General features: G+C 38.4%; 1 protein-coding gene across 2 annotated transcripts in view; it reads right to left on the reverse strand.

Moving 5' to 3' along the window:
• ADGRA1 (adhesion G protein-coupled receptor A1) overlaps positions 1 to 27,869 on the reverse strand; it is a 324,929-nt gene that overhangs the window by 280,097 nt on the left and 16,963 nt on the right. For both annotated transcript variants that reach the window (XM_032232081.1, XM_032232080.1), the window contains exon 2: positions 11,990 to 12,061. In XM_032232081.1, coding sequence (XP_032087972.1) covers positions 11,990 to 12,061 — 72 coding nt within the window. The remainder of the gene's footprint in view (positions 1 to 11,989; positions 12,062 to 27,869) is intronic.

The raw sequence follows: 27,869 nt of genomic DNA on the forward strand, positions 1-27,869 counted from the left end.
ATTGCACAAACACACAGTGAGTTCATTTCTCACTCTTTCCCTGATTTCCTGTTATTCAAGACTGACTGCTACTAATTTCCTCCCCTCAAGCCGCACTTATTGGAAGCTTTCTTTTTTTCAGCTTATACAAATATGATACAGTGAGCAGGCCTCTCATCACTCATCACTGAGGTGGCGCAGTGGTTAAATGCAGCACTGCAGGCCACTTCAGCTGACTGCAGTTCTGCAGTTCGGCGGTTCAAATCTCACCGGCTCAGGGTTGACTCAGCCTTCCATCCTTCCGAGGTGGGTAAAATGAGGACCCAGATTGTTGTTGGGGGCAATATGCTGACTCTCTGTAAACCGCTTAGAGAGGGCTGAAAGCCCTATGAAGCGGTATATAAGTCTAACTGCTATTGCTATTGCTATCACAAGGAGTGGATGCACTTCTTCCATATAGTGTTTATAGCACTCGAACAGTTCAGAAGCCATGACCCAGCATAGCATCTATGAGGAAGAGAAAAAATTAATAATATATGTCAATTACAAGCAACAAGTCCACTGATGAATGATCCAAATTGGCAACTTTATTGTGTTCTACCTATTAATACAAGAATCTCCTCTTCTCTTGGAAATAACCAGGTAAGATTCCCTGGATTTTAGAGAGGGTGAGGCGTATGCAAAGACTCAAGGTTAGCGCCTCGCTTGACATCTCTCCCTCCCTCCCTCCCTCCCTCCCTTCCTCCCTCCCTGACTTCCCAACATAACGGGGTCTTAACAGATCAGGCCCGAAGAACTTGATATCAATAGCCACCTGCTATTGCTGTAAATATCACTATTGCACTATTACTATTACATTATAGTTTTATAATGTGTTTCCCAAAAGTTCAAGATAACCTAATGAAGGATCGATCGATCGATCATTTATTCATTCATTAAATGAATATGTTTGCCGCCCATCTTGGTTCAAAGTGACTCTGAGCAGTTTACAACACTAAAAACAATAAAACCATAAAAGATAAATATTTCTAACGCCAATAAAAATAGAAATACAATCCAAGTGAAGTTGCAATTAACAGATGGGGAGAGGGAGTAGAATGTTCGGGGGGGGGAGGCGGGATTTTTTTTAAAAAATCCATCAACTATCTCGGTCACGGGACAACTCTCCATGATAACTTGCTGGACTAACTTGCTGTCGGACAATTCAACAATTCAATTTAATTACTTAAAATAGGTTTGTTTTTTTTTAATTTTAATTGTTGTCATTCGCATTTCATTTTGTCCCTCTGGTGGCGTTCTTTCTTTAATGATTCTATTCCATCATTTCTTTGATATTCGTGTAACCCTTATCCAGTGGCAAGTTGGTCATGGCAAATTGTCCCATGGCAAATTGGTTGTGGAGAGTTGTCGTAGACCCATCTCTATTGGCTGATGGCATATTGTAATATTAAACTATGTGAACAAAACTATGTGAATATTAAACTATGTGAACTCACGCTTCCCTCACCTCTCCCTCTTTCTCTCAAGATGTTTTATTTCCAAATACCCAATTATTGTTTCATTTGTATTTTGTTGAAATGGTGGGGGGGAGGGTGCTCAAAGATGTCTTGAACCCATGTTTTCAATGCCTCGCAATTGGTTAGAGTTTGCCTGTTTTCAAATGGAATCACTAATGAGTATCAAAGGAGACACTTCTGGTCTCAAAACTGTGCTGGGGAAAGAACAAGAATTACATTACATTACATTATTATGTATTATGTATTATGACTGTATTATGATACAGTCTATATAGTTCAACAAAATATCTTCACTGCACTGTTTATGTCACTGTTTATAGGACATAACCTGACCGAATAGTAGGAACCTACCTCTGTTATAAGGCATATATTTCATAGGATATAACCACAAAATACTGTATGTTAGAAAAATAAGCAGCTATGCAATTTAATCATAGAGAAGCAGACACTGTTTACAATAAATGTTATCTCATGGGCAGATTGGAAGAGTTAAATCCCAAATGCATAAAGATATGTATTATGTAACTACAGCAGAAGTGTATATGTGGGGCTCATAGGGACTATTCCCAAAACTTTAGATCCACTTTGGAAAGTTATTTTAATGTGCACTGTCTTTTCTCTGGCCAGCTGAAATCTTTGCAGAATTGCTTTATAGTTCATTTGCAGTGATGGTTTCCATAGAGGTTTCAATATTTACAGTGGGTTTCGGGGGGGTTTTTTTTGCATGATTATTTTTCTAGAAGCAGCAAAGTTGAAATAGCTGATGATGACATTTATTTTCACGCCTTGCATGTTATTTCTCTTGAGTGTTAATTGATTCCCTTCCTATTCTCCACATGACTAGGCTGGTCACGCCAGTGCTAATTGTAGGCCACTCAATATGACAAGTTCTTGCTTCTTCTGGATTCTTTCTGATGTTTATTATTTTAGATTTGTTGCAAATCTGCAACTTATAAGTTACAATCCATTAAAATATCCGTAGTATAGTTGTAATAACATGTCGTTATGAAAAGCTCACATATGACATAATACATTATACATGCAAAAATTGTTTTCAAAAATAAGAACCAACTGAACTGAGAAAGTGTAGTTTATAAATCGTAGTACAGGGTACATATCTTCTCACACAATAGCAATAACAATAGCAGTTGGACTTATATACCGCTTCATAGGGCTTCCAGCCCTCTCTAAGCGGTTTACAGAGTCAGCATATCGCCCCCAACAACAATCCGGGTCCTCATTTCACCCACCTCGGAAGGATGGAAGGCTGAGTCAACCTTGAGCCGGTGAGATTTGAACCGCTGAACTGCAGAGAGCAGTCAGCTGAAGTGGTCTGCAGTACTGCACTCTAACCACTGTGCCGCCTTGGCTTACAAGGTAAGAACTAACCTATTCATAAACAATGGCTAAACAAAAGGCACCTTATTATAAATGAAAGCCGTGAGTTTTGCTTTGTGAGCATGTTGTAATGCTTCTGCTATAAATGCACACCTATATAAATATACTATATTTATATAAAGAGTCGAGGTGGCGCAGTGGTTAAATGCAGTACTGCAGGCTACTTCAGCTGACTGTGATCTGCAGTTTGGCGGTTCAAATCTCACCGGCTCAAGGTTGACTCAGCCTTCCATCCTTCCGAGGTGGGTGAAATGAGGACCCGGATTGTTGTTGGGGGCAAATATGCTGACTCTCTGTAAACCGCTTAGAGAGGGCTGAAAACCCTATGAAGCGGTATATAAGTCTAACTGCTATTGCTGTTGCTATTGCTATTGCTATTACTCTCCCTCAAGTCCACCTGGGCTGTTCATCATGGCAGCAGGATTTCCCTGAGAGTAAGAGAACACCAGGAATGTGTGCCAAGAGTATACACTCTCAGGGGGGATCACTCAAGGAATACCTCAGATGCCCAACTAAAACAAAGAGGCACTTATCTTGGGCATCAACATAAAGAGCCGAGGTGGCGCAGTGGTTAGGGTGCAGCACTGCAGGCCACTTCAGCTGACTGTGATCTGCAGTTCGGCGGTTCAAATCTCACCAGGCTCAAGGTTGACTCAGCCTTCCATCCTTCCGAGGTGGGTGAAATGAGGACCCAGACTGTGGGGGCGATGTGCTGACTCTGTAAACCGCTTAGAGAGGGCTGGAAGCCCTATGAAGCTGTATATAAGTCTAACTGCTATTGCTATTGCTATTGTTCATAAAATCATAGAAATAAAGTGTTGAAAGAATTTCTTCTTCAGCCCCTTGTGTTGGATCCACTTCTACAGTATCCTCAACAGTTGGCTATCCAGCCTCTGTAAATACTTCCAGTGAAGGAGAGCCCATCATCTGCTACTTCCTTGCAATTTAAACCCATAGTTTTTTGACCCATATTCTGGAGCACCTTCTGTTCATCTTCTTCCCAGCCTGTTCCTCTCTGCATTAAACATATCCATTGCCTTCAACTGTTCCACATAAATTATCTTTACAGATTCTTATCGTCTTGGTTTCTCTCCCTTGAATACTTGCTGATTTATTAATTTCCTTCCAAAGAAGGAATTAGCCACAATGTTTTTAGGTGTGATCTGGCCAATGCATATATAGGAAAAAGTGTAGAGAGAAACAGTAGATAATAGAGATAATGTTGGAAGAAGTATCGACTCAGCCTTCCATCCTTCCGAGGTGGGTGAAATGAGGACCCAGACTGTGGGGGCAAGTTGCTGACTCAATTTGCTAAAAAAAAAATTTGTAAACCGCTTAGAGAAGGCTGAAAGCCCTATTAAGCGGTATAGAAGTCTAATAAATAAATAAATAAATTTATTTCACACAGAAAGTGAAAAATGGGACGTGATGATGTCTGGGTGGGGGTGGGCAGAGCCTCCCACCGCCACAACTACCGGCTCGCCTGAACCAGATAGAACCGGCTAAGTTGCACCACTGAGTTGCATCCTAGTAATTATCAAGTCAAGAAGGATCTAGGCAGTTGGTTACTAATAACTGGAAGGAAGACTATATTGTTCTTATATTTCAGGCATGGTAGTGTAACAAAACTTATCATCCAGTATATCCTATTCCCTTGTTGTTTCTCAAATATTTTTGCTGTCATATTACATTCTTCTGTTTCATGTTTCATCCCTGTAATTTTTTTCCTCTAATGCATAAACTTTATACAAGCTTGTAGACAATGTACTTACAAATAGAAGCCATACTTAATAGGATTTTTATATCTTTAGGGCAACATTAACCTTTATTTCAACGACCTCGGAAACAGATGTTGCTAAGTGAGCATGACTTTCAAATAGATAAATGTTGTAGTCTCTGATAATTCTCCAATCAACTTTACGTTAAAGTGTTGCATTATTCCATGAAAATGGCACCCAGATGAAATATGCACATAATTGAAGGGAAAAAAACTTAAAAGCTACAAAGGGAAAGGGAATATATATAATGATGTAAGGTTGCAGGGATTCATCCTTAGTATATTATTTAAGCAGGCCATGTCTCGCTCCGTAAGACTACAGTTTGCTTTCTTAACATTGATACTAATCACTTTTTCAATCCTAATAAAAGTATTTGTTGCTCATCCAATTTCAATTATCCATACAAGCCGTAAGCATTCCAAAGAATAAACATCATTCTCAGGGGAGCCTATTCCATGACTTTGATAACACCCTACATCAAAACCAAATTAATAAAACAAATGTGAATCAACCAAGTTAAAAGATAAGGAAACAAGTTGGGGAGAGGAAGGGAGAAAAAACGAACAAGGGAGACAGCCATCCTGAAGCTGTCAACAAATCTGGCCACATGATTATCCAAGAACAGTTACAGTGGAGAAGGGGGGGGGGGAAATGGTTGTTGCCGTAGTCAGCAATTCAATTCTACTTTTCCTCTTCTGATTAGTCGGATCCTATAGTCAGTTGAGTGGATCCTGGATCAAGGAAGGGCTAAAAGAGGCAAGTGAATCCTCAGAGGCCTTGAATTCTTCCTGGTGTTCAGCGTCTTGGAAGTGGTGAAGAAATAGCTGTGTGATCCCCCACATCCTTCTTTTCCTTTCTCCTGTCAACTACTGCAGCCTTGGGCAGAGCTCAGAGCCCGGGAGATCGCACTGATGGGGAACCTCACTTAAGAAATTTCCTTTGGGAAAACTGCACGGAAGACAAGGAACGTGAGGTGGCGCAGCAGTGGCGGTGGCGGCGGGGGGAGTTGGGGCACTGCCTTTCTTCTTTCTTCTCTCCTTCCTTCCTTCCTCCTCTCCTTTCCCTTCTCTCCTTCCCCTTCCTCCCCTTTACCCTTCCCCTCATCCTCCCTTATTTCCCCTCTCTCCTACGCTTACTTTCCCTCCAATTCTTCCTCTGCTTTTCCCTCTCTCCTATTCCTCTCCTTTCTCCTCACCTTCCTATCTTTCCTTCTACTCCTCAAGATTAAAATTAGCTGTCCTTGAATTTCATTTCTCAAATTTAACAACATACTTCTTTTCGATGTATGCTCCAACAATTAATATTTTTCTTCCACTGCTACCTTGCATATAATCTTTAATCCTACAAAGTTTCTTCATTTGAAAGATTTCTAACAAAAATACATATATCTACTTTTCATTCCAAACTGGCTTTGCCTGCTGCAATCTGGAATTCATCTAAAATGTCTTAACGTTTCATTCACCTGCTTATTCTCATATTTGCAGGCAAGAAACATTCAATACCCTCATGCTGCAGGCCAATATTTCATTGGCTCTAGACAGATATTTTTATAATTGTATATTTAGACAGTCCTAAAGCATTCGTTTGCTGTTTCTCTCTGCAATAAAATTGCTAATAAACTGTACCTGAACTTGCCTCCTGTCCAGTATTCCCATTACAATGAAGACATTACACAGTTCCTTGTTAGAAACACAGAGCCTTGTAAATATTCTAAGAGAGTTTTCCCTCTCCTACTACAAATATAGTAATATGAATATGCTAAAAAATTGAATGAATCTGAAAAAGCCAGGGTGAACTACTGAAAGTGGTGAATAGGCACAAATAAGCTGAAGGACTTTTCCATTCCTTCCCATTAACTGTGCTGAGATTTATTTGTTTCTACTGGAGCATTAAGAGACTCCAAAAGCCCAAATGCCTGGAAATGCCCGAAAAGGAGAAGAAAATGCTTACAGTGAAGGACAAGAGAAATCATAGGTAGTTTTACAAGTGGAAAACGATAAACTCATCAAACAGCTGGCAGAGCAAAATCTATCGTAATCTGAATATTTACATTGTAAAGGAAAGCATTATCTGTTCAAATTCCTCATTAAATAAGCGATCAATGTATCTACAGCACATTTTTTAACTTCTGTGAAACTGCAGAATTCATCTATTATTATAATACTAAACTGGCCTTGAAAGAAGATCAATTGTGTTACAAATCCTTTATATAGTCAGTGAACTTAATATGACTTCTGTTCTGTAACAACCAACTAGAAAACAAAAGAAACTTACAAGAGTTTCCTACTCCACTGGAATTAACTGGGTAAAAGATCTGCTGGAGACCCGGACAATAGCACTGTACCAATAATAATGTATTGCCCATAAATATATGCTACTAGTAGTATTACCCATAATGGGCCAGGTAAATCCATAGCTTTGATTTGATATACAACTCTTTTCTATGTTTCAGTGCTACCAGCAAGATATCAGATATACTGTGTTTCCTCGGAAATAAGACAGGGTCTTATTTTCTTTTGACCCCCTGAAATAAGCACTCGGCCTTATTTTTGGGGAGGTCTTATTTTTGAGGTGCAGGAAGCGGCAAGTGTAGTCACCTCACGACTGCTGCTTTGTTGCAATATTTTCAGGGAGGGCTTATTTTAGTGCATGCGCTCAAAAGCCCGATTGGGCTTATTATCCGGGGAGGTCTTATTTTCAGGGGAACAGGGTAGATAAACATGAAAATTTTACGTATCTAAAGAATTCAGTATTTTAGAATTTTGAAACCACTTTAACAAAGACATGTTGGTCTTTAGCAGATAAAGTTTTTGAATCAGAAGGTTATTACCTTCTTCAGAGGAGCCATTTACAAGGCAGACAATCTAAACGTTGCCACTTAAGGTTCACTTCATTAGAAGCATCCTACAAGTCCAAGTAATAAATAAACCTAGGATCAGACAAGCCCATTACTACAATTTACTACGAAAAGAAGAATTTACTCCAGTTAAAACTGTGGGCCATATAATTAAATCTAATGAATCTAAACACAGCTGTCACTTGTTCCAATTTTCTTTTGAATTTTATTTGTTCCTGATTAATTCCTGCACTAAATTGCAATCAGTTAGCAGTGTTGTCTTGGTAGCTGTAGACTTAGTCCTCCATACATTTTAATACTGCATTTCTTATATCAGATCTGGGTATACTTATTTTATATAGAAAGTAGCCTTTTTTGTCTAGAATGCAGAAGGACATCACTGAGTACTTCATATATGGCTTGGAACTGTCACAGTGCTCCAAAATAACTAGATTTAAGAAAAAAATGCCACATTTGGTGCCTGATGATTTACAATCTGTTGCCTCTTCAGGAACGATTGTTGGCAAACAAGTGAATATCTGTTTTCTGTGAGAAGCTGGTTTATGTCTGACTTTCATGAGGTTTTCAAAGATACCGTTGCAAACAAAAACAGAAATTTTGAGGGGAGGGAAGAGTTCGTCTACCCTTAACTTTATTTCCATAGGTCACTTAGTTATGGCACAATCTTGATGACAATTTATTAGCTGTTGTCATTCCTCAATCTGTCCAGTTTTAAATGAGATCAGTACAGACTTCTGAAAAATGTAATGGGTTTATAAATATCTTTGGGATTGGATATCATCACTAAAGTGATGATTTGAGAATACGGGATGGATATGATTGAACTCTCATGAAATTAATTCATGAAAGCTCATGTCATAATAAATGGGTTTGTTTTTTTACAGAATGTTAAAGAACTTTCTTACTTTTGTTCTAGAAAGCTAATATGGCTACCACTGGAGGAAATAACAGCAAAAAAATCAAAATTTATCAAAGAAAATCTATTTTTCTATATAGCACCATCAGCATTGGTTATAGAACTGATTAACCCTTAGTTATCTAACAAATACTTTTTAAAATATGGATTAATTTATTTAGCACAGAAAAATGATTATTCCGCTTTATAAAACAAAAATAGCATGATGAATAATTCTGGCATCTGTTTTGAAAAATATTTTCCTTGCTTAAGAATATCACAGCTATGATAATATAATGAAATTTTAAAATGAATGATACTCTTATTTTTTTTTAATGTGTTAAATAGGGGGGAGCCCTCTTTCAATTACTCACATAGTTTTATAGTAAGACATATTTGGTCATACAATTGCATCTTTACTACATTTGCATTATACTATTTTGGGGAAAATGTATTTTTCACACTTTAAGAAATTATTTCCATTGGAATTGCATACATGGTTTATTTTTAGAAGTTCATGCTCCCACTTAATGCAATCATCTCAAACACCAGTGGACAACACTTTTTTAAAAACTTGTTGCTTCTTGAAAAGGTCATTATGGTCATTATGATAGACATTTCAACTTGAACACATATAGTTTCAGAATGACAATATCATATAAGAATATAAGGTGGCGCAGTGGTTAGGGTGCAGTACTGCAGGCCACTTCAGCTGACTGCTATCTGCAGTTCGGCGGTTCTAATCTCACCGGCTCAAGGTTGACTCAGCCTTCCATCCTTCCGAGGTGGGTGAAATGAGGACCCGGATTGTTGTTGGGGGCGATATGCTGACTCTGTAAACCGCTTAGAGAGGGCTGAAAGCCCTATGAAGCGGTATATAAGTCTAACTGCTATTGCTAAGTCTAACTGCTATTATATTGCACAACATCACAAATGCCTTGAAAGTGTGTGTCTGTACCTGTGAGCCAGTGTTGACTCCTGCTGGTCTAGACCTTGTAGTTTTCTCAACAACATTTTTGGGAGTGGTTTGCCATTGGCTGCTTTCTTGGGCTGTGAAGAGAGTAACTGACCTAAAGTCACTTAAGCATCCTGCTTAAGGCAAGACTAGAAACTAAATCTCCTCGTTTCCAGCCTGGTGCCTTAACCATTACACAAAACATGCTAATATTTCGGCACATAATTTTAGCCACAAACTATTCACAAGAGAAAATGTCTCTAACAAAAAATGTGAGTTCCCTGTGAGGAAGCCGGCAGGATAATCAGAGAGAGAAGATTGGCAGGAGCAGATGTGACTGATTTACTCCCAAGCAGAGAAGATGTTTCTCAAAGCAACAATGACAGATTGAAAGGAAAGCTGGGAAGGCCGGTCTGAGAACAGGGAAAGTCAGAATGCTCACAAAATGACACAAATCGATTTTATTGGCCATCTGCCATTAAAAAAAAGATAACAAAGCAGGATTTTTCATCCTCAAGAATAGATCTTCATGGCTGCTATTCACTGGTAACTTATTACTGAGTAATGTATATGAGACAATGAACAGGTGCTGACATTTTGCTAGCTTTGGGTTATTTATTTTTCTTTTCAAGTACAAGGCTAGTACTTCTGATTATTGGCAAAGTAATAATGGTAAGTTTCCAAGTAAAGAATTGCATCAGTTGCTGGAAGAATCCATTATTGTGCTAAAGAAATCTTGGCTTGTCTCTTTTGTTCACAAAACACATAAAAAAAAGGCATTTCTTGCCAAAAGTCCACAGAACCTTCAATTTGTAGCAGCTTATCGTTAACACTGATGTCCATGTATTTTCTAAAGACTGCAGCAGTAATTATTTATCGGTATGCAATGTATTATTCAATATGAAATGGAATATAAAGACTCAGGACTCCTTTGGAGGTTGGGGAAATGAAATGTGCCTTATTTAAAAACCAAAACGCTAATATATATTTTTAAGACAGTGGGATTTACTATTAACAAAATAAACTGCTTTTTAAAATATCTGAGATAAGTTTAAAGATTACAGCCAATAAAATTAACCGCAAACACAGCCAAAAAATTAAATGAGCAGGAATCAAAAAGGAGCATTCGGACATTTTTAACAAGTCAGAATAGATAATGAAAAATTATTTATTTATTTATTTATTTATTTATTATTAAAATTTATATGCCGCCCAATCCCGAAGGACTCAAAGAACAATACAGGTAGTCCTCAACTTACAAAAGTTTACTTAGTGACCAAAGTTATAATGGCACTGAGAAAATGACTTATGACCATTTTTCACACTTACGACTGTTGCAGCATCCCGGGGGTCATGTGATCACTTTTTGTGACGATGGGGGGAGCCAGATTCACTTAACAACCATGTTACTAGCATTTTTAATGTGATTATTAGATGCTGTGCAGAGCCACTTCCTGTGAGATGGGTGACCATATAAAAGATAGATAAATAGATAGATAGATAGATAGATAGATAGATAGATAGATAGATAGATAGATAGATGGATGGATGGATGGATGGATGGATGGATGGATGGATGGATGGATGGATGGATGGATGGATGGATAGATAGATAGATAGATAGATAGATAGATAGATAGATAGATAGATAGATAGATAGATAGATAGATAGATAGATAGATGATAGAGACAGACAGACAGACAGATAGATAGATGCAGGCAGACAGACAGATTCTACTGTCCTTCAGCACAGCTGATGTCCTGGATGGCCATAAGGAGCTTCAGGTTCCTCTTTCATGTGATTACAAACCCTTTTGCTATATTCCAAAGGTTAATGCCAGTTGCCCAAACACTTTTCTGAACTGATTCCAATTTGTTTATTTTCTAGCTACTCATACGAAGGAGAAGGTGGTACTATTCTGCTAATTCTCCTGACTCTTCAGAAACTTTTGGTGCCATTGTTATGGAGTCTTTCCGATTGAGCAAATCCCAGTATTCAAGTACGAGATTGTCAAAATGTACTACTAGAAAATGAACATCTACAGAAGTAAGGTTTTTGAAGATAAGCAGTGACATCCGCTACATCTTGCTAATGTTTGTTTTTCATCAAATTAAGGTTAAAGTACTAAAATATTGAACCCACTACTAGTCAATCTGTTTAGAGGCCACTGCTAAAATTCTCTACCTTAAACTCAAATTGTATTCAAGATCTTTCATAGGAAAATCAGGACAAGTTGATCAGATATAATGAAGATAAATGTGGCACAACTATTAACAGTGAAGACTAATACAACCACATATACATATACGACAACTAAGGATTTAATTAGGCCATGCTGTTTAACTAAAAAAAAAATATCATTCGTTTTCCATTCTTCCTTTTAAAAAGTCCTGCAGATACATATGTCCCATTTCCTTTCTATTTATCTTGGATCCAAATTAACACTGCTTACTTTTGTGGAGTTTAATTTTATTTAGGCTTATTTATCATCAAAAAAGTCTGAGTAGGGAATTCCAATGCTCATTACAGAACTTATATCTTGCATAATTATTTAGAAAATTCAAATCACTACCTGAAAAAAAAAATAAGAACACTTAAAAGCTACTTACAGTCTCTCTAGGGATCTCAGCCCAATGAAAGAGTTGCTCTTTAGCCATAAGATCTTGTTATTACTCAGAATTCTGAAAAGGAATTAAAAGAAATGTTTTTTGTTAGCAAAACACAGTTCGCAATTTTACTCATTAAAAACATGTAATTACAGTAAGTGACGGTTCTGTTAAACACTAATCACAGACTTCTCTGCCCCATTTACATTTCCTCTTAAGCAGCAAATAAAATCATTTGTAAAAAATTATGTCTTTAACCTGTTCCTATTTAATCAACAACATAATATATGATGCTTTAGATCATAATGAAACTTAGAATAAAAAATTAACACCTGCAGCTGAAGAACATGCTTAATAAATGCTTCTTTGTAGGACACATCAATTGTGGGAACAGTTGTTCATGAAAATAAATAGCATTAACTCCCCACTGAGATATTTATTACATGCTCTCTCCACTCTGCTAACTGCCATGACATTGTGTTGGTTCAACATAGTATTTAATTTCCCAAACCTCCTTCAATAGGATGTGCAATGTGATTTTTTTGTAAATTATCAATAAATGTGGGGCCTATGCGCTCTGAGCTTGGTTGTTTTCTTGCAGATGTTTCACTGCAGGAATGACACACAGGTAAACTATATTTGAATATGGGGTTAGACATTTCACTGAAATATAATACACTTATGAAATAATTGAAATTCCTATCAGCCTGATTTGTTCCTTTCTATAAGGAAATCTAGGGTTCTAGTCTAGGGAGGGAAGGGGGGGAGGGAGAATTGAGATTGATCCTGATATGCTAACTACCTGGCCACAAATGATTAGCACTCCTCCAGTGAAGGTAAAAACCCAGCTATAATGCCAGCTGTCTCATCAGATGTCCAATCTCTTTAAATTAAAATAAAACTGTTTTACATTTTTCTTATAAAAGCAGATGAAAGAAGTTTTTTAGGCCTCTGTAACTGAAAACACACATTGATTTCTATGTTCATTTTCCATTTAATAGGGTCAGCTGCTTCTGTCTAAATGATTTTTTCTATGAGTGCCAGACAAAACCTGGAAGTACTGAAGAAAAATGTAAATGCAGAAAATTTTTAGTTTCTAACTGAATTCAGTTTTGGCTCATTAAGGACACTCTATATTGATTCAAACTTAAAAATTAATTCACATTTTAATAATACAAAAATATTAGGTATAAATAAATCAATGCATCATACTGAAAGTTTTTTTAAAAAATTTGACAATACCTCTGTATCTTAAATTTGATTAAATATTAATAACATTCAAAGCCAAGTATCAGATTCTCCATCTTTTATGAAAAAGAAATACTCAGAACTCTGAGTGAGCAGCAATATTAAAGATAAAATAGTTTTAGGCAGGCCATTTAAGGTATGCCATTAAAATTTTGAAATGTGTCGTTTCTTTCCAGATTCAACACTAACAAATGACCACAGTGCCTTCATTTTGCATACTATTATTCGTTATAAAGCTAGGAAGCACTTTATATTATAACATGTAAGACATGGTTTTTGGGTGTACATACATCATGGAAGAAACATGAAAATATGAGAATGTAATTCAGTTGTGTATGGTATATGCAATAAAAGATTTGAGACTATTACAAAAGATATAACATAATAAAACATTCTATATGTAGAACAGATTTGGTACTGCTGAGAGTAAATCTTGGAAAGAATGGACATGGAAGGAATGGAAATATATAGAACAAAGAAACCAGAGTGAAATCAAAACTGCAGGAAGATTAAAAAAAATATTTTTGCACGAAAAATGCAAGTGTAGGTTTACCTAGATTGAACAGAATAAATAGAAAAGCGGGGGAAAGGAAGGAAGGAAAATTACATCCAGTCAGTGGTACTCATTTGTCAGTAAGTAGAAATGAAAAACATGCCAACATTTTAATGAAAGAGAACTCATAAATGCTGAAAAATGATGAAGTGGTAGACATGGGTGATAAAGTTTAAGATATTTTCAAATACTGCATGGTTTGCTTATAAAGTGGCTTTGTAATTTGTTTAGCGGGTATGAAGGCGGCTTCTGTGCTTGTGAATAGGAGGAATGTCATAGATTGTGTTCCACTATATGCCAAAGGAAACCAAGAATGAAAACTATTACTGCAAGCAGGTTAGTTTGTTAAATATCCCCGAGAGGCGTTTGGCAGAGTTCTGACTCAAAGGCTACAAGAAATGCATAACATTTGAGAAATGCAATGTGGCTTTATGCCAGGCAGAAGAAGATGCAAGCATGGTTTTGCTTCTTCAGTGAGAAAAGTACATGAATCAACGTAAGGAACATATAGCAAATGCCATCAAGAGGAACCACAGAGTCAGGCCTTCTCAGTTGCTCATTTCTCGTTTCTACAGAACAGGATCCTCCCTGAAATTTGAGTGGCCCAAACTTGTTGAGATTTACAAAAGCCATTCAAACTTGGAGGTTCCAGCAGGTTACAGATATGGAGATGGTACAAATCTGTTTCTTCCTGCAATATATTTCTATTCAGCTGTTTTTGGTAAATCAAACTCTTTCTGCACTCTTTCAGAAGTTTTTAAACTATCACAGATAAGTAATTCAGCATAGTTACCCGACTTTCTGCCCATATTTTCTCCAAAAGGAATCTGCCATTTTTAAATAAAGTTATAAAAAAGCCAACCACTTTTTCATAACTACAATCAGATTTTAATGTTTTATTCATCAACACCATTCGTATTGATTTTAAGTATTGGGAAATATCAAAGAATTTCTATTATATCTAGAATTATATTTGCCAACATTTCAAAGATTCTAATAATAATAATGTGTAAATTGGATCAACACTTGTAGCTATTCTGTATCATTTTCAGTTCAGAAACAATTATAAATACACCAAATGTTATAATGTAAAGTGGAGATTACAATATTAATTTCACATAACTTTGAAAGAGAGAGGTCTGGCATTTGACCATTCCAGAGGAATGTATTTATAAGTTTATATACGGTAATTGGCTAAATTTATTGAATGGAATTAACACAGCTAACCCTCTAAGCATGTATAACAATCATGAGATTATTCATTTGTACTGTATTTATTCTTCCCACAAATTCATATTTTCATCCACCTATATTAATATTCCCATTAATTGTGCTATGCAATTTGAAATGCCAAAATAAGTATTCTACAAATAGCTATCCTTAAGCATTGATAAAATCTTAATAGAAAACAAACTCTTAATATTTATAAATTGTCATAAATACTTTATTACTATTGGCAAAATGATAGGATTATTCTAGTTTACATTACTCTGGCAGAAAATAGAGTATAAAACTATGGTATATTATATATTTATAATATTCAATATTAGAGCCTAAATTTATGTCATCCAAGAAACGAGGTATTTTCTTCCATAATTTCCAAAGGAAGGGAGGGAAAACAAAGATAGGTCAGAGAGATAAAAATCAAAATTAAATAGCCTAGGAAAGTTTGCCAGAACTTAGAAAATAATGGGCTTGCCAAAAAATAATGAGAAGTATTGTCACGGATCTCCCCTACTCTATGTAGTCCTAGTTACAGTAGCTCTATAATAGAATTAAGTCTTCTTTGAGTCCAGCTCAACCGCTGGTGAATACATGAACACATCCATGTAATTTTCTTAGCAACATAAGGAAATGTTTGGATTCCTGGCTCTCTTCCATATTATGTTCAATCCTGCTTAGGTTTCCACGATGAACTACAGCTGGAAAGGTGTTGCTACCAGCTAAGCACAAGGTAATATAATAAATTGTAACAGGCACAGAGAAGACTCAAAACGACTTGCATCCCAGTCAATACGCTTTTCAAAACTTCACACAGTACTAAATAATTCAAGTCATGGAAATAGATTGAGAATGCGTACAATGCATGCCTCAGTGTAGGGAAAAAAAAGATTTAAAACTTTAAATTAAGTTTCCTATTAAGTATCATATTTGCCAACGTGGCATATATAATTCATTTGAAAGTTGGAATGTTCCACTGGACTGAAACGGTATTTACTAAATTAAATCAGCTGTTTCAACACAGCGGCTTCCAGAAAGGCTAGGAATACTGCTACTGAAAATCACGGTCAACATTATCACTGATATTAAAAAGCAACAACTAAAGCTAAGATCAAAAGCATCCAAACATTCAGAGATCATATAGTGCATCACACTTTTGCTGAGATTTATGGTCAAACGTAAGGGATAAATAAAGAGAGGAGGAGTTGGGTTAGGCAAAAGCATCAAAATTAGGAAGAAATCTTAGAATGAATATTATATGTGCTCAGTGATGTGGATTGAATGTTTTAATGGGTAGTAAATATGACAGTGTCACAAATAACTTTTCAGTCACAGGTTTTTCTCTTCCCCCCCCCCCCCCCGCAGCAGAGTATTTCAGAAGTAGGATGATCCCATGTGAGTGAGATGTATTTTTCACACAATTGTGTTTTACTTTAGAGCTTTTTATTGTCAATGGAAAAAACATCAGCTTCTACTCAATGACCTTACTAAGCAAATAAAATGGCTTTACTTCTGGATGTATTGATTGCCATAAAAATCGTGTTCGGGGTCTTCAGATTGGTAGATTAAAAAAAGAATGACATTCTCCATACAGTACATAGACATAGCTAGCATTTCAAAGATATATTATTATGTAGATCATTACACACACACACACACACACACACACACACACACACACACACACGGCTTGATAGTTGTTTTTAAAATGTGGCCAGTGCCAACTTTTAGACTCATAATTGATATGTCTGCAATGAATAATTAACATACAAAGTAAAGGCTACAAGGCTAGCACTATCAAATGCTAAAAACTTCAGTATATCATCTTTCCAATATAGGTTTCCATAACTTCTAGAAAGTTAGAAACTGAAGTTGAAAGAGACAAGGACAAATAAAGAAACTGGGACAAATTCCAGACCTTAGAACTTAATTTATATACAGATAATCCTCAACTTAAAACCATTCATCTAGCACAGTGTTTCTCAACCTTGGCAACTTGAAGATGTCCGGACTTCAACTCCCAGAATTCCCCAGCCAGCAGAATTCTGGGAGTTGAAGTCCGGACATCTTCAAGTTGCCAAGGTTGAGAAACACTGATCTAGCAACTGTTCAAAATTACAAGAACATTGAAAAAAGTGACTTAAAACTGGTCTTCAGACTTACAACCGTCATAACACTCCCATCGTCACGTGAACAAAGTTCAGGAACTTTTCAACTACTATTTATTTACAAGGTTTGCAGGGTCCCGGGGTCTTGTGACTGTCATTTGCAATCTTCCCAGCTGGTTTCCAACAAGCAAAGGGAAATAGAAGATTTGTTTAACAACTGTGTGATTCACTTAACAACAGTAGTGATTTATTGTGTTTAAAACAATAAACACTTAACGGTAATTTGGATGGATCCCCCCTCTATAAAAGAAGACCGGAAAATTGCCCTGATAACATCCCAGCCTGCCTCCCTGCTTTTAAGCTTACTTGTAAGAAACCAGTTGGAGTTGGCCCTCGACTTAGCGCAATTATGTTGTTACACAAGGCAGTCATTAAGTGAGTTGCACCCAATTTTATGTCCTTTTTGCCATGGCCATTAAGCGAATCACTGCAGTTGTTAAGTGAATCACATGGCAAACGCAGCTTCCTCTGTTGACTCTGCTTGTCAGGAGCTGACTGAGGACCCAAATGGTGATCCTTTCACACTGGAATGCTCCAACCTTCGTAAATACATGCTGGTCGCCAAGCGCCCGACTCTGATCATGTGGCCACTGGAACTGTCAAGGCCCACTCCACTCCATAATTAGGAAAGAAGACTAAGAGACTCCATGGGTTGGAAATCCAAAGTACTTTTACTAATTATAAATGGTAAGCGAGCAGTAGTGAAGCAAGATCTGAATAATATGGCGCGAAAGCAATTGATATATGGCAAAGCCCGTTCCCCCCCCTTAGGATCAAAGCTCCAGTCCAATCATAAGTCCTTCAAATGTCAGGTGTGAGATAACTTCAAAAAGACAGGCCGAAGATGGAATGTGTAGGCCGTTGATGCAGGCGGGAAACACGTACGCATGCGTAATCCCACCGACTGGTACATCCTAGAACATTCCTCCAGCACATCAATTAAATCCCTCCCACATACACGCCCCCCCCTCCCCGTTTCATGGCAGCTGAAGCAACAGCAAAGCAGCCTTCTCCTTCCGCTTCCTTCTTTCTTCAGTGGCATAACGCAGACGGATTAAGTCAAGCTCGGCGTCTGCAGCATGCTCAAACCACGTGATTAAGCGTCTTGGCAGGTTACGATTGACACATTGTTGATAAATGTCTGCGTTCAACCCTTCGGCAAATCTGTCCAGAAGGGCGTCCTCCCCCCATCCTCTCATGTATTGTGAGAGACACTGAAATTCCTGGATGTATTGGGCGACAGGTCTATCGTCTTGGTCGAAGGTTAAAAACTTCAATTTGTTCCGCTTCTCAGTTAATGGGTCATCAAAACGTTGACGGAAAGCCTCCATAAAACGGTTGAAATTCCCCAAGAGGGGAGATCCAGACATGTGCAAAGCAGTCGACCACGTAGCCGCTTCACCATCCAAAGATAAAAGAATCATTCTGACCCTTAAAGTGTCAGATTCAAAGTCCCGGCCATAAATTTCCATGTGGTTAAACACCTGCATAAGAAAGGAGGGAAGGCTAGTAGAATCCCCCTTAAAACGTACAGGCAAGGGAGGGATTTTAGCCATTCGATGTCTTCGGGGGGGAGGCTGGGGGGGAGGTCCTCTTTGATCAGCGAAACCTCTAGCCGCAGGGGGAGACGCGGGCCGAGGGGGGGGGGGAGAATCCTGGCGTGGGTAACGTTGCCAGTTTCTCCAGTCTCTTTCCTCCTCCCCCCTTCTCTCTTCCAAAAATGTTTGACCCCAATAATCAGGTAATTCACTCCGCTGGGGTTTTCTCATCGGGCCCCGGTGCTGATAGCCTCTCCATTCTCCTTCATCGCCCCCTCTGCTTTCCCCACAGTACCTTTGGCTCCAATAGTCAGGGACTTCACTCGCCTGAGGTTTTCTCACAGCACCTGGCTCCAGCGAAGTTTGTGGAGGTGGTCTTTGGGTGAGCCCAGCATTCCAGCTTGTCTCTATCTCTCTTTGCCCCGCTGAAATTGACCAACGGGGTGGGGGGGAAGGTTCAGGCTGACTGGAAATTTGCAGTTGAAATAAATCTTCGTGCAAAGGTCGGTCAGACGGGCTGGGCTGGTGTAACGAAAGGTCGGGAGGTCCTAGTTCACTGGAATCCCCTCCAGCTGCGCCCTCTTCCTCTCTGGTCGGAGAAGACATTCTTTCCCTTCTCGGTAGACGTAAATCTCCTGGAAAGGGATATATTCAGATCTTGCTTCTTGTCAAGGCCCACTCCACTCCATAATTAGGAAAGAAGACTAAGAGACTCCATGGGTTGGAAATCAATAGTACTTTTACTAATTATAAATGGTAAGCGAGCAGTAGTGAAGCAAGATCTGAATAATATGGCGCGAAAGCAATTGATATATAGGCAAACCCGTTCCCCCCCCTAGGATCAAAGCTCCAGTCCAATCATAAGTCCTTCAAATGTCAGGTGTGAGATAACTTCAAAAAGACAGGCCGAAGATGGAATGTGTAGGCCGTTGATGCAGGCGGGAAACACGTACGCATGCGTAATCCCACCGACTGGTACATCCTAGAACATTCCTCCAGCACATCAATTAAATCCCTCCCACATACACGCCCCCCCCTCCCCGTTTCATGGCAGCTGAAGCAACAGCAAAGCAGAAGCTGACAGGAACTCTGCAACAGTTGTAGGTGTGAAGACCAGCCATAAGTCACTTTTTTCAAAGCTGCTGTAATTCTGAACAGTTACTAAGTGAATGGTCGTAAATTGAGAACTACGTACTTGCAATATATCTACCTTAGCAATAGCAATAGCAGTTCGACTTATATAAATTAGCTTATCAATATTTTACCTGCTCCGTTAAATTTCTTTCATTCCAGCCCACATCTTGAGTTTAAATTCAGCACTGAAAGATCACACTGCCTAAACATCCCTCCTTCCTACCCAAAAATCACTTTTAACCACTAAAATAACTTTAAACCACTAACAGTTGCCAGTTGACTGACTGTATCCCTTAAAATTATCACTCAGGCGTGCAATTTAATCTTTGCAGCCATTCAAATCTGGGCTGTTCTGAATCCAAACAAGAGCGTCCCAATTTAAAACTTCTCCTATCGTTGGTCCAATTATAAATCATCTGAACGATTGATTAATGGACAAATCTTCTAAGGTTCACGCATTTTCACACTGAGCAAGGAAATCTATAAATTTGCTTCGATTCCCACCATATTTGACTGTCAGAAAAAGCGGGCGCTCGGTGTGCCTATGATGGTTACAGCTGCAGTAGACAATCTGGGATTTTGTTATCAGAAAGATGCCTGTCTGGGGTGATGCATCCTGTTCCATCTGCACTGCTGCTTAGTTCATTTTCTGAGATAAATGGTCTACTTGGGTTTTTATTCAGTTTTGATACTGAACAAGGCAACCTAATTATTAATCGAGATGCCAAAGGGTTACTTGCTCTTGATCTCTAGGCAGTGACTCTCTCTTCCCATTGCAAAAGGAATACTGATTAAGCAATCAATATGTCAAGTTTCCTGATCAGGACACAGCTGAATAAATAACATATTTCTCAACACTTTAGGTCTTCGTTCAATTCCTTGGCTTGATTTATCAGAAACCTCTGCTTTAGCTTGGCAAGATTAAAATCGTTATTGCAGGTCAGAATAAAGCTAACCAGCTGACTGCCGATGAGATGCTACAAATTATTATTTTTTCACCCTGGTGGGATTAAATTTGAGGCTTGTTCCTCTCGCCCTTCCAAATTAATGGATACTTGGCACAATATTTGGTAGCTGTTGAGTGTCTACATCAGTGTTTCTCAACCTTGGCAACTTGAAGATGTCCGGACTTCAATTCCCAGAATTCCCCAGCCAGCTGGCTGGGGAATTCTGGGAGTTGAAGTCCGGACATCTTCAAGTTGCCAAGGTTGAGAAACACTGGTCTACATAATGGCCATCTCTAACCTATTTTTCCCATTTAAACCTTCACGAGTTCAGTCTTGCCCCAAATGTAAATTTAATTTGTGTTCTCTGCATAACACACTTTATTAGCTCCCAACTCAATTTGTTGTCTCACAATATAAGCGCTTTAACTGTGTAACCAAACTTCTTGTTCAATATTTGATACTGATTACCCCTATCAGTCTCATCTGAAATCTTACATATCATGTTTCCAAAAATACTATTCAACTTACTTAAGCAATAATTGCAAAGTCCCTAGTATCTGATTCTGAGTAGCTACTCTACTACTATGTTTTCTGTACTTCCCATCTGAGAATGTATATGTGTATATTCTGTCCTCAATTCCTCCACATTAGCAAAGGTATTCTCCATTAAATCATCTTTTGTTTATTTTATGACAGCCCAGGACTCTAAGCCCTAACTAGATTTCTATCTGGTGCCTCCTGAAACATTTACATGAACAGCCACTGTGGTTGGCTAAAATGCTTTTAAAATAATAAAGTCTGGCAATCAAGTCCTTATGGAATTTCAAAGCCTTTGCAAGAAATCAATATCCTGGAGCTACAATAAACTAAAAATGTAGTTTGGTTAATCTAAGTGTTCCCCCACTGTTGTGCAAATAGCTTTTGCAGCTCTCTTAAAATGATGCTGACTGCCTAACATGCCTTCATTTCTGGAGCAGATATATATTTTGCATTCACATCTTAGAACAATTTGCCTCAACAGAGAAACTAATGAGAATTCTGCTACTCACAGTAAGTTAACTCCCCCCTTTAGAATTCAACAGAAATTTAAGATAAAGTGAACGGAAAGTACTGCTTCAAAAGTGTTGTTACTGACCAAATGTTAGATTATTTAGAATTTAGGATATTAAAACCTCTGAAATAGCTTCAAAAGTTTAAATATATATTATAGATTCAGGAAATTCTAAAAAAACTAACCCTATTTTGAGAATAATGAGGAATAATATTATTCTCTCTCTATAATTATAAACATATACGTATATCCGTCTTGATGATGATAATGATGATGACAATGAATAAGACATACAATATGGAAAGTCTCCACAGAAATATTCAATGGAAACTTTAGTTGAAATAACCATCTCATGCTCTACACCAGTGATGGCGAACGTTTTTCTGCTCGGGTGCCAAAAGTGCCCACACTCATAATGCAATGCCCTCCCCCGCACATGGATGCACAGCCCCCCCTGCGCTTCTCCCCTGCGTATATGTGTGCAGGCCTCACTGAAGCCTCCGGACTTCTGGTAGGCCCATTGGGCTGTTTTTTGCCCTCCCCAGGCTTCAGCGCCAGGGGAGGAATGAGACCCCGTTGTCAAGCGGCGGAGGAGGAGGAGGAGGAGAAGAAGAGCGGTGAGGCTTTGTGCCGGCCAGCCAGGCAAGGAATAGGTCGGGCGGGGGGGGCTGGCTGTCTGGGGAGGGGGGATCATGGCCACTCAGGTGGCCCCCGCCACCACCGCCAGCAGCTTGGGTGTCCCGGCTCCATCCGAGCTGAAGAAAGTGGAGGATTGTTCGTCAGAGGAGGCGAGGCAGCGGAGTGCATCGGTGGCGAGAAGCAGTTGGAAAGTGAAGGTCCGAATGCCGGGGCTTTGGGGCTTTGCCGGGGCTTTCCGAAAGCCCCGCCAAAGCCTCACCATGTCGACCATAGAGCGGGACACGTCCCGCCTGTATGGCAGATAGAGCGGTGGGGCTTCGGCGGGGCTTTCCGACAGCCCCGCTGAAGCCCCGCCACTGTGTCTGCCATAGAGCAGGACACGTCCCGCCTGTATGATGAACACAGCACCAACAGGCCCGCCAAAGCCCCGCCGCTGGCAGACAGAGGGCGGCTTTCGCCCGCTTGCCTCACCAGCCATAAACCTCACTGCACGTCACTGGTTAAGGGAAGAAACTGGGTGAAGATAGAATAAATTGTTAAATCCCGGGGTGGAAGGAAAAGAGATCAAAGTAAGTCCGCCTTAACAATATTGGGTGAAACTTGTGTGGAACAGTCACTTTGGGAAGCTTTCAAGATTTTGTGACGTTATCAATTGGGCATAATGCGTTGCCCCAACTAGCAGCCTGGGCCCCAGATTTTAAATTAATGATAACTTCTTAATTCAAACTGACCCACGCAGTATAAACTTGGGGGTTTTCCTAGACTTTAGGCTCCTGCTTGAAATACATGGTAGACTTTCATTTACTTGCAGCTGTTGATACCAAGGAGTTGATACCATCTGGCCATCAGGAAACTGGCTTAGAATAAGAAATATGTACTGATACGTGATCGGCTAACTACTAAAAAAGCAAAATAAACTTGCATTTTTCTTCTTGGAGAAATAAAATTATTAGCAGAAGAAAACAAGCGAGAAAGTCCTCACGTCTTGCTGCCTTATTTATGTCACAAAACCCTCAGCAGCAGAAAATGAAAGAGAGGAATCAGGAGTGATGTACATATTCTTTGCTAATCACAATAGTCCTGACACTTCATTGGTGATACAGGAGACACCGTTTGGCCTACTGAAAGTTTACAAAAACATCTGGAAATCAAAGTCAGCAAGGGAAGGACCAGCTCTGCCATGCTTCTGGGTCATCTGATGCCATTGCCAGATGTAGGGGGTGGTTTTCTGGGAGTCCTGGGTAAACACTAACTTGAATTCAACTTGAATTCAAGATGATGCAGCTCTTGTTTTTAATCTCTTCCTCCCGACTCTCTCATTTAATCCTTTGTTTGCTAACAAAGTTGGTTAACTTGTCAATCCTTTCCATTATGTCTTCTACTTCTGCTTTCTGCAGCTCTCGACCTTTTTCAAGTTCACCCAGCATGTTTTTTTTTTATGTATATATGTATTATTTATTAAATTTATATGCCATCGGTCTTGCTTTCCAGAGGAACTGATTCTATATAACAGGACTGCCCCCGGCACAAGATCAGACATACTTCCAAAATTAACTTTCTCCTGTTTTGACTAGCAAACCTTAAGCAGTCTCTCCTTGTGATTAGCCCCTTCCTGTCAGTAGTAGATCTTTTCCAGTTATAGATTGTTTGAGTGAGCCTTTGAGTGAGGAAGGAGCAGGTTGCATGTGGCTTGCTAGCCCTAGATTAGGGGCAGCGGGGGTGGGGGTGGGGGGGAGAAGATTGGGCAAAACAAGAGAAATCTGAAAAGGGATTACCCTTTTACAAAAACCCGAGACAGATCCAGTTTGGGAATAACCTCAGGAATCAGTGTTAAATTCAGCCTGGCTTCTGCGTTACAGCAGAGCCTTATATAAGCAGCAGCTACGCCACTGCTAATACACCCAGGACACCTAATTAGGGGAATTAATTTACCCCAAGAAGCAAGGAGATCTTATTTGGGAAAAGAAGGTTTGGAAGATCAAAAACGTCCCTCAAAAAGCAGCTGATTTGAAAAACAAAAGAGACGAGGAACCTCCCTCTATTATTTTAAAACTGGAACGAAACCAGATGCATTTAAAACTCAAATTGGTGAGAGTTATGGTGTTAGCTGGAGGCAGGAACCTCTAACTCCCACAGCTCCCGGCACAGCCCCGGACTCAATCCAATAGAGTCCCAGGATCATTGCAGCAATTTCTGACCTTCTTTTCTGGGGGCCTCTTCCCAACAGCAGCCAGATTTCGAATGACTTCCTCCGCCTCCCGTGTGTCTCTTAAATATTTCATTCTCTGCTCCTAAACCCTCAGAAGAGGTTTCTCAAGCGTGGCCAATTTGAGATATATGGACTTCAACTCCCAGAAGTCTTTAAATGATTAAGGCTGAGAAATACCGCCTCAGGTTCTCCCCTGCCAACCTCAGCCAAGAGTTGCTTCCACATGAACGGTCTCTGGCATTTCCCCAAGCAGGCTAACTGCAACAGGAAAAGTCCCATTCCAATCATTGTGCCCAGCACAGCCCAGAAGGCTTGAAACGGTGCCACTGAATATCAGCACATTTCCCTTTGCACACTGGTTTTGTTCCAATTTTCAGACATTCAAAGTGTTTTGAATACAAACACACAAAGCGCATTTGAATGCTTAGCAGAATTCCAGATGTTTGTATCTGAATAATTTTTTACCTTTTGGTTGTTGTTGTTCCTTCAAATTCATCTTGGACAAATTTCTCTGAGTGTTTCTCAATCTTGGCCACTTGATGTATGGACTTCTGTTCCCAAAATTCCCCAACCAGCATGGATGGATGGATGGGGAATTCTGGGAATTGAAGTCCATACATTTTCAAGTAACCAGGGTTGAAAAAACACGGGTCTATCTAATTTCCTTGACAATATTTTCAAAAGAGGTTTACTCTGGCCTTCTTCCTAGGGATGAGAATATGCCTTTGTGCCCAAGGCTTGGCTAAAGACAATCACCTAGTTTCTAGTCTGGTGCCCTTAACCAGAACCCCAAACTGTTTTTATTTGTAGCTGGGAAAAAGAAGGAAAAATAGAGGGGAAAAGCAGGGAACTTATACTTGTCTTACCACTTTCCAAAATATAATTTATTTTCATGACATAACAGGCACATCTGATGTATGAATTCTGCTAAATGATAAATTATGCTTGCTAAAAAAAATAAATAGCACAACTTATGCACAGGTTACTTTAGAAACAATTATGCCAAATTTTGTTTTTAAAATGTTCATTTTTCAGGCGTTAAAGAAAAAATATATATAATAGGCATTCTAATCAGCACACTTTGGTCCATCTACCGAAAACATTTACCCCTCTATGGTACACCAGAATTTGCAATATAGATACACAAAGCTCTTATTAATCCAGTGTTTTGTAATCTTGGCAACTTTAAGATGCATAGACTTCAATATCCAGAATTCCCTAGCTACATAGTGTTCTCAAAAGTAAACTTTTCCTCCTAACAAGAATAAAGAACATGCAGAAAGGAAAAAAACTAATATGTTCAGCAACAGTAACTTTCTACAGCAATCCTAATGATCCAGTTTGGCTGTTTCAGAGCCTTTGATCTTCTAAGCCATGTACCAAGTATGGCTAAGAAAACATTTTGGAGTATTTCAAATTCTAAATGGGATGTTTTAAATTCAAGCTGGTTCAAATTGGCTTTGCATATCTATTTAGTTAAGCTAATATTACATTGCTTATTTCACAACTGATGTTATAACTGAAGGGGGGAAATTCACCAAACAAATAAATACCGAAGTTTCAAATCTATACAGCTATGGGAGTTAAGCCCAACTGAAATCAACTAGACTTACTTCTAACAAGATAAATATCAGATTTTATTTAAAGTGTATTCTCATTGACAATAATTTATTATTTTTTCAATCACACGAGACTTCTATCCGAAGACTCTAACATTTTCATAAATGTTAAATCAAAGTGAAGGGCTTTTCTTTCTATAAATGCTTTGGAATGTTAAGTCTTTAAACCAATTAAAGGATATTACATGTTCATGCCATTTATATCCTTTTAATAGAAGGTGCAGTATATCAAAAATGGATAAAGCCCATAAAAATATTACTAAGCACCTGGACAGATTTCAAAGAGCTTTATCTACATATAATGAGTCTTCGACCGGACATGTCTTTATCCTGATACACCTTTTAAAGTTTTGACTATTCAGCATATTTTATACATAAATCAATGTGACTGAATTAGTATATTCAATACACTCATATTGGAAATAGGTACCTTTGAACGCAAAATAGGTCGTTTTAGACTTTAGCCATTCAACTTCCTTAGAGAATATTTAAAAAATCTCATTACATGAAACTATAGTTCCTGGCTTAGGGGAAATAAAAGTAACGGGGGGGGGGGGGGAAATAAAGACAATAAAATACGCAGCCAACTAGCATTCAATCAGAATTCAGCAATCCTGTCCTGAAACTTCTGTTATCTCTGTGTTTGGTGAGACTCTTGGTATCTCTTGCCTTTACACAACCCCAATTTACACTTAAGATTCCTCTTCTACTTCTTCATTTCCATATGATTTGAGTTTTTTTTTCTATTTAAACAAAATCAACAATTATTATTAAAAATCAAAAAGAACAAAGGCAATTCACACATTCAGCGAAGAGCCCTGACTCGGAAACATATACTAATTTTCCTTCAGGAGTAAAGTAACTTTGACTAGTAGTTAGACATGGTATAATTTCATAGAAGATTCCCTAAGTCTTAGGCTGAAGAGGCCTGTTTTACATTGGCTAACATAAAATGATCCACAGAGCAAATTAACAAGATGAACATTAAAGATAATTAGAACTGAAGCACATAATTCTAATAACTGCAGTGCTAGATATAAAAAACAAATAACTGCATTAACCTTAATTCTTACTTTATTAACTTGATTTGTCTCTTATTCTCCATTTCATTAAAAATGCAAAGCTAAATTACTCTTTCTTACCAATTTTTTTTTACTTTCTTGCTATTAAGAAAAGCATTACTTTACACTTTATTATGGATTTTTTTCCACTGGTCTATTAAATATATATATAATAAAATATTGAACGACTAAAGTTCTAAGAAAAAAAATAAGTGAATCAACCAGCATAGACTGAGGCATGGATAATGAAATGTGACAAGCATAGCTCAAAATAATGCAGATTATCACAATAACAATCTGAATAAATTAATAGGCTGTTTAATAAAATTCATGGGTTTTCTGATCATATGGTAATATATTGCCTCTCAGCTATAATTATTTTATTTTTGTAAAAATAAATAATTCTATCAAATGGTTGCTGCAGATTATGAATAAATTCCTAAATATGATATTTATTATTTGTTGTTATTGTTTATAAAATTTATTGGCCACCCA

This window comes from Thamnophis elegans, chromosome 15 (assembly GCF_009769535.1).
Source record: "Thamnophis elegans isolate rThaEle1 chromosome 15, rThaEle1.pri, whole genome shotgun sequence".
NCBI lineage: Eukaryota > Metazoa > Chordata > Lepidosauria > Squamata > Colubridae > Thamnophis > Thamnophis elegans.